This window comes from Mastomys coucha, unplaced genomic scaffold (genome assembly GCF_008632895.1).
Source record: "Mastomys coucha isolate ucsf_1 unplaced genomic scaffold, UCSF_Mcou_1 pScaffold11, whole genome shotgun sequence".
In the NCBI taxonomy this organism is placed as follows: domain Eukaryota; kingdom Metazoa; phylum Chordata; class Mammalia; order Rodentia; family Muridae; genus Mastomys; species Mastomys coucha.
In genome coordinates, this window is record NW_022196893.1 from 8,377,276 (window position 1) to 8,385,143 (window position 7,868).

At 47.3% G+C, this 7,868-nt stretch overlaps 1 protein-coding gene across 2 annotated transcripts in view; it reads left to right on the forward strand.

The window, feature by feature from the left end:
• LOC116081447 (apolipoprotein L2-like) overlaps positions 1-7,835 on the forward strand; it is a 13,937-nt gene extending 6,102 nt beyond the window's left edge. Inside the window, exons 2-5 of one of the 2 annotated variants that reach the window (XM_031358020.1) lie at positions 415-517; positions 2,710-2,836; positions 3,963-4,067; positions 6,971-7,835. In XM_031358020.1, coding sequence (XP_031213880.1) covers positions 505-517; positions 2,710-2,836; positions 3,963-4,067; positions 6,971-7,835 — 1,110 coding nt within the window. In that variant the 5' untranslated portion in view covers positions 415-504. The remainder of the gene's footprint in view (positions 1-414; positions 518-2,709; positions 2,837-3,962; positions 4,068-6,970) is intronic. The other variant, XM_031358028.1, reaches the window with a different exon arrangement.
• Positions 7,836-7,868: the final 33 nt, after the last annotated feature.

Genomic DNA, 7,868 nt, shown 5'->3' on the forward strand with positions numbered 1-7,868 from the left:
GATCCAGGGTGGCACACACACACACCATACACATGCACACGCACAAGCATGCACACCACACATGCACGCATGTGCTCGCGCACACATACACACACACACACACACACACACACATGCACACAAAGACGCATACAGTTTCCACCTGTAGATGGCTAGACAAATCTCTTCTTTCCCCACAGCTGTGTCCTCAGCTGATGCCCTCTCCAGTGTCCCCAGCAGGACAGCAGTCCCCCACCTTACTGGGGAGAGAACAGCAGGGCTGGGGTCACAAGACTGTCCTTAAATAGCAGTGACAGAGCCCATGGAAACAGAAGAACTGAGGATCAAGTTATCTTGGTCCTTGGCAGCCACTATTGAAAAAAACTGTGCGTCCCAGATCCCTGCTCACTACGCTGTCCCCATTTGGTCTCACAGGATACCTTTGCCTCCTGTAGCCTGGACACCTGTGAGCTGTAAGGAACACCTGTCAAGTCCTCTGCCTGACACCTAGACCTAGCAGCTGTCATGGGCACCCCAGGTAAGAGGCCTTGTTCCTACTCCTGCACATGGCCTATGACTGCTAGAGTCTCTGTGCTGAGTGCCTCCTGGGGAGTCAAAGATACAGATAGGAACCCCAAGAAAGGGCAGAGAGTTTCCCAGTCCTGGGTCACAGTGGCTCCCCTTCCTCACTTTGTCTTGAATAAATTCCCAGGAGTCAGCCCCTCAGTACCCAGCCTGACAAATGGAAGCCAGAAGGGGAGGGGATAAGAGGCAAGGGGGTGATGTCTTAGGGTTTCCATTGCTGTGAAGAGACAACTGTGACCAAGGCAAATCTTATAAATTGGGGCTGATGATGACTTACAGTTTTAGACGTATAGTCCATTGTCATCATGGGAGGAAGCATGGCAGCATCCAGACAGATCTGGTGCTGGAGGAGCTGAGAGTTCTACATCTTGATCTGAAGGTGGCCAGGAGACGATTCTGTGTTCCACAGCCACCCAGGAGGAAGCTCTTTCACACTAGGCTGGAGAGTGAACATAGGACCTCAGAGCCTACCTACACAGGTCTCACTTCCTCCAACGCAACAAGGCCACACCTACTCCAACAAGGTCACATTTCCTAATAGTACCGCTTTCGATGGACCAAGCATATTTAAACCACCATGGTGTAGACTGGAAGCAGCCTGCTCCAGATCCAGATCCAAGTGTCTTCAAACACACAGCGATCCCCCTGCCTCAGCATCCCAAGCACTGGGATTAAAAGCATACACCACCTTGTAGCACTCCATTTCATGCTTTAAATTTTTCTATTAGCTCTATAGACACTTCATTCGTTCATTCATTCATTCACTGTAATTACTTTTTAAAGCTTGTATTACACACTTTAATCATTGTTGTAACTAATGAAAATGGATTTATTTTGCTTACTATATAGCATGATCGCTCCATCCAGGGATGTAGAAAGGCAGGAAGGAAGGCTGGGCTGTTCACATCATGGCAGCAGACAAAAAAATAGACAAAGCAGTAACAAAAACATCCAAGACAAGAGGATGCTCATCAACCCCAGAGACACACCCCCAGCGAATTCCTGACTCTGGCAGGGCCCTCTTCTCATGGTGACTGCACTGAATCTATGAACCTCTCATTAGCTCAGGCACTGCACTCTGACTAGATGGAGAAGCACCCTCACAACCCCTGGCTAAGGGCTACTGAACTCCTAGATACTTATTGATCCCATGGAGTTGAAACTCAGGATTAAAAACTGACCATTCCTGTGTTGAAGGTCACATTTGGGGCTGGAGAATGGCTCAGTAGTTAAGAGCTCTTGCTACTCCTGCAGAGGACCTGGGTTCAGTTCCCCACACCCACATCAGGCTCACAAGTCTGTAAACTGAAACTACATGGGATCCAATGGATTCCATGGGTACTGGGCACACACATGATGTATACACATAAATGCAGACAAGCATTCATATACACAAAGTAAAAATAAGGAAAAGATGTGAATCCACATTCAAGAGCCAACACCAGGGACACAGTAATTGGAAGCCATCACTGGGATTTCCCCTCTTCCTGGGGCTGAAGGGCTCACTTCCTGATTGTTCTAAGCTGAAAAAGGTACAAATCCCTGCAAAGGACCAGGACACCTTGCAGGTACATTAGTCTCCTCAGGATGTCATCGCAAATACACGCTGGGCAGGTGGCTTATAAAGAAATAAAATATAAAGCTCTCCTCTCAGTGCTCTGGAATCCGACACTCACAATCAAAGTGCAGCAGGATGGCCCTGGAGAAAGAACACTCTCTTCCTGCTTGGCAGGGAGTTCCCATGTCCTGTCTGGGTGCCTGGACAGAGGGACAGTGGCAGGGAAAGAGAAAACAGACAGGGGGGAAGAAAGAGAAGGAGGAAGAAGGGAGGGCAGTTTCTTCCTGCTTCTGTAAGGGCGCTAACAGGATGGGTGAGGAGCTCACACACACACCCTCACTTAATTTCAATATTGTGTGTGCTTAAAGGCTCTGTCTCCAAATAGGGCTGGGGCTTTTACCCTATTTACCACCAGGGTTAGAGCTTTTACCACTTAGTTTAAGGACACATTCATCCCCTACGACTATTGACACCATTAGAATATCCCATGTGGCAGGTGCTCAGACACACACTTAACCAGTGTGTCCCTGACCCACTCAAACTCTTGTGCAGTGCCCTCTAACCATATAGTTTTCCTTCCCACCTAGAGAGAAAAAGCTTCATTGACACTGAGCCTGAGTACCTCCTGGACACGAGGAGCACAGAGGACCTGCAGCTCCTGATGACAGAAGAGGAAACCTGGAAGCAGTTTGTGACAGGAGTTGATTTGTCCAGGTCACCTCCCTGAGGGACACTAGCAGTGCCAGGGTTCAGGCCTGGTTGGCTTTTCACAGGCAGGAATACTCTCTCCAAGCAGACAAGTAGTTAGGGTTCATGTGTTCCTTCTCAGCAACCATTTCCTCCTTACTCCCTATCAGGAAACAGCCTCTGGCTGAAGGAAGGGGGCAGCAGCCACAGGTGACAGATAGATCCTGACATAGTTGCTCCTGTGCAGATGTATTGAATCATTTCTTTTTTTTTAAATATTTATTATGTATTTATTTATTATAAGTACACTGTAGCTGTCTTCAGACACACCAGAAGAGGGCGTCCGATCTCATTACAGGTGATTGTGAGCCACCATGTGGTTGCTGGGATTTGAACTCATGACCTTCGGAAGAGCAATTGGTGCTCTTACCCGCTGAGCCATCTCACCAGCCCCGTATTGAATCATTTCTATCCCTGGCTAGTTTCCAAATGAGTGAGACACAAACTATGATTGATTGATTGATTAATTGATTAATTGATTGATTGATTGATTGTCAGGGGATTTACCTCTAATTTATATCTCTAATGGATAAATTGGTCCAACTGTGTTCTCCTAAATACTTGCTGTTTGGGTCTTCCTGGCTTATTTCCACTCCAACACTGTTCTGGGAGCCCCTGGTATACCACATCTAATAGAGACCTCCTGATCTCCATCTTCTCTCTCCTTCTTCTTCTCTCTCCTCACTATCCTTCTCCTTTGACTGCCTGCTTAGTAACTCAAACTTTGTATTCTCCCCAGGAATTGGCTATCACCAGTTTTTTTTTTTTTTAACCAATACTTTTACACTTGGGAGCAAAGTTTACCCAACAAAGGCTGTTGTGGTGGAAATTCCCTTGGGGCAACTAGATCTTGGACTACAGAATTTAGCATTGCAATACATAGCAGCAGCAGTTGAACCCCCACCCCAAACACTCCCGTGTGAGAAAAAAAAGATGATGTCTGTGGGGAGGTTCAGCATAAAGCCAGTATGCAGTAGGCATCCAGCACACAGTAGGTGTTCAATGAAAGTTAGATTTTTAAAAGTGTGTGGTTTTTGCATGTGGGTGAGTTTACTTTATAGCAGTCTCGCTCTATCAGTCTCTCCTATTACAGGGAAGAGGAAGCTGCCTTGCGAGCAGCTCTTGCTGAGATCTCTGCAGATCCTGATAAAGAAGATAAAGATGAGCTCCAAAATGACCTGCAGGACAAGAACGAGAGGTACTTGGCCAAAGAGTCAATGAAGTCTTTCTCTCTCTAGACAGGAAGGGAAAAGAACCATGCATAAGGTTCTCTTATGCATTAGAGGACCATGCATAAGAGTTTGAATGGATCAGGGACACGCTGGTTAAGTGTGTGTCTGAGCACCTGTCACAGGATCTATTTTAATGATGTCACTAGTGTTTGGGGCTGAGTTGTGTCCCTAAACTCATTGATAAAAACCCTAACCCTGGTAACTATGTTTGGAGATGGAAAATTGAAGGATACACGGTATTGAAATTAAGTGACGGCATGTGAGCTCTCTAACCCATAGTACAGTCTAGTCCATAGTACATCAAGACCCAAAGAGGACAGCAGATCCCTACAGCTATGAGACACCAAGTATAGGTGCTGGGACCTGAACACACTTTTTCTGCAAAGAGAACCATACGTTCTGAATGAAGGAGCTATCTCTCCAGCCCTATTACAATAACAATTGGCTTTATTTTCCTGGAACTCATCACTGTGACTAATCTGGATGACCAGAGAGCATGAGGACTCTCCTGACCCTGCATCCCAAGCAGAGAAAACAGGCCCAGGCCCAGAACTTCCTATGTGGCCTCTAGAAGACTGAACTCCTGTCCTCCTGTTGTGTGACAAACACTGCACCAACTTAGCCACATTCCAGGTCCCTTCAAAGGCTTTAAGCAGAATCTTCTGTTGTCCTCAGGACACAGTGCCTCATGTGAGAGGTCACATGGAGTGTCACACACCAAGAAAGCTCCCATGGGAAAGAACAGTTATTCTGATACACATTAACACAAGCAGGAAGACACTGTTCACGACTGCTGCTCTAAGACAAAGACACAGAACAATTCTGTAAGTTCATTCAGCTGGAGACTCACAGCAGATGAGCTGAGTGAGGGCAGCAGAGAGCAGAGAGTAGGGGCATAGTGAAGCTGACCTCATGGGCTTCCAACTGAGGAAAGCCAAGGCCAAACCCACCAACGGCTGGACATGGGAACCTGATGGAGGTTAAGCATCAGAGGTAGGGTGTTCACACAACCTGACTTAGAATTCTTGCCAAGTCTGCACAGGGCAAGCGCAAGATGCACAGGAAACGCATAGAAAGCCAGGTCCATCCATACTGGGAAACAGTTTAGAAAATTTAAAGTTTTCCCAAGGAAAAAAAATCTTCTCAACCTAACCTCAGTGTCCAAAAGTTTGCTGGGCCTTCATTAAATACACCGTCCCTACGAGTGACTGGGGTCTCGCTCCCTTCTGGAAGTCAATGCCTTCAGTGTCTCCTTCCTCTGGGGTCACAAGTGACAGTAAAATCCCCCCACACACCTCATCTTTCTCAGGCTGAGAATTCCTTACTGAGAACTCCTTAGGAACCTACATGTCCTGACTCCTGAATTTTGCCTCCTAGTGAAACATGTTACAGAAGGACAGTGAGATGTCTTGGGAATGGGACTACATGTGAATGGAGATTCCTCACCTAGAAAAGGCAAAATCTCCAAATGTGAATGGAAATTCCCCACATGTGAATGGGAATTCCCCACATGTGAATGGGGATTCCACACATGTGAATGGGAATGCTCCACATGTAAATGGGATTCCCCACATGTGAATGGGGATTCCCCACATGTGAATGGGGATTCCCCACACATTTGAACAGGATTCCCCACATGTGAATGGGAATTCCCCACACATTTGAACAGGATTCCCAACATGTTAATGGAAATCCCCACATGTTAATGGGAATCCCCACATGTGAATGGGAATTCCCCAGATGTGAATGGGGATTCCCCACATGTGCATGGGAATTCCCCACATGTGAATGGGAATCCACTCATGATTCTTTACCATCACACACAGCTGGGAAGGAAAACTACATGCTGTCTTTTGAGTGGACAAACCTTAGCTGTGAGCTGTCCCATCCACTCAAGAGTACACACGATTACAGTGTAAAAAGAACCTCCAGCTTCAAAGAATGTCCTATCTAAAGTTTCTCTCTTAGGGATGTGCAACTTGCAGAGTCTCTCAGCACAAGGCTCCAGGCAAACATGGACACTGCTGACCAGCAGGACACTGTAGGACACACAGGCCATGTCCCACCAGCTGAGGTCAAAAACTTGCTGTTCTTACCAGAGGGACTCTTCATGGAACACTCATGTTCCCTCAATTAAAGGGTTTTTTCTCCCCCTCTCTCTCTAACTTTGCCTTTCTTTATTTAGAGTTCCTAGGGAGAAGTTTTTTAGTTGTGATGACATTGACCTTGAAGGGAAGGCTCCCTTACTAAATGTCTAGCAATAAAAGGTTGTGCTGGAAGGTGAGAGAGGCAGCTCAGCCATGAAGAGGACAGGCTGCTCTTCCAGATGACTGAGGTCACTTCCCAGCCTCTTCATGGTGGCTCACAACTGTTTGGAACTACAGTTCTAGGGATCCAATGCCTTCCTTTGCCCTCCACTGGCACCAGCTGGTCACATGGAACACAGACATACCTGCAAGAGAAGCACTCATAAAAATAAAATAAAATAAAAGGACAATTATAGAAGGTTTTGAACTCACTGTGTCCTTAGGAACTAACAATAGTGTGATTTGTCAAGTGTGCTCATCCCGGTAAGAAAGAGCTTATACAGCTGTAACATTCCCCTGTGCTTCACAGTGAATGCTTTGTGGTTCCCACAGGACAGGTGTTACTTTCCTCCACCACCACCCCTTTTGTTTTTTGAGACAGGGTTTCTCTGTGTAGCACTGGCTGTCTTGGAACTCACTCTGTAGACCAGGCTGGCCTCCAACTCAGAAATACACCTGCCTCTGCCTCCCAAGTGCTGGGATTAAAGGTGTGTGCCACCACTGCCTGGGAAGACCTTACTTTATGAGCTGTCTTCCTTGCTCAGCTGCCTCTCCTGTTACAGGAAAGAGGATGATGCCTTGAGTGAAGCCCTAGGTGAGACTCTAGCTGATACTGATGCAGAAGATGAAGATGAGCTCCAAAATGTCCTGTGGCACAAGGAGATGCTCTTCAATGCTTATCCTCAGGTGAAGCTGGAGCTTGAGGAGCACATCAGTAAGCTCCACGCTCTGGCAGACAAGGTTGACAAGGTGCACAGGGACTGCACCATCTCACAGGTGGTGGCCAGCTCCAGCAGCGCTGTGTCCGGAGTCCTGACAATCCTTGGTCTGGCTCTGGCACCTGTGACAGCAGGAGTCAGTCTGGCACTGTCAGCCACTGGCTTGGGGCTGGGGGCAGCAGCGGCTGTGACAAGTGTTTCCACAAGCATTGTGGAAAAGGTGAGTTCGGTGTCTGCTGAAGCTGAAGCCAGCAACCTGGTGCCAACCAACAAAGACATAATGAAGAACATGAAAGATGTTTTGGATCAGAGTGGCACCAGAATTCTTTCTTTAACTACAAATTCCATCCAGAACATAAGAGGCATCCAGAAGAACATTAATGCCATTCAGCTGGCCAAAGCCAACCCTCGCCTAGCAAATAATGCCAAACGTCTCATGACCACAGGGAAGATATCTGCCCGAAATACTAAACAGGTGCAGAAAGCCTTTGGAGGTACTGCTATGGCCATGTCCAAAGGAGCCCGGATCATGGGTGCAGCCACCGCAGGTTTCTCCCTCCTGCGGGATGTGGTCAGACTTGTGGAAGACTCGAAGCATTTGCATGAGGGTGCTAAGTCAGAGTATGCTGCAGAGCTGCGGCAGCAAGCTCAGAAGCTGGAGCAGAAGTTGCAGGAGCTCAAACAGTTTCGTGACATCCTGATTCAGTGATCTCTTCCTCTTCAGTGCAGCTCAGAGGACTGG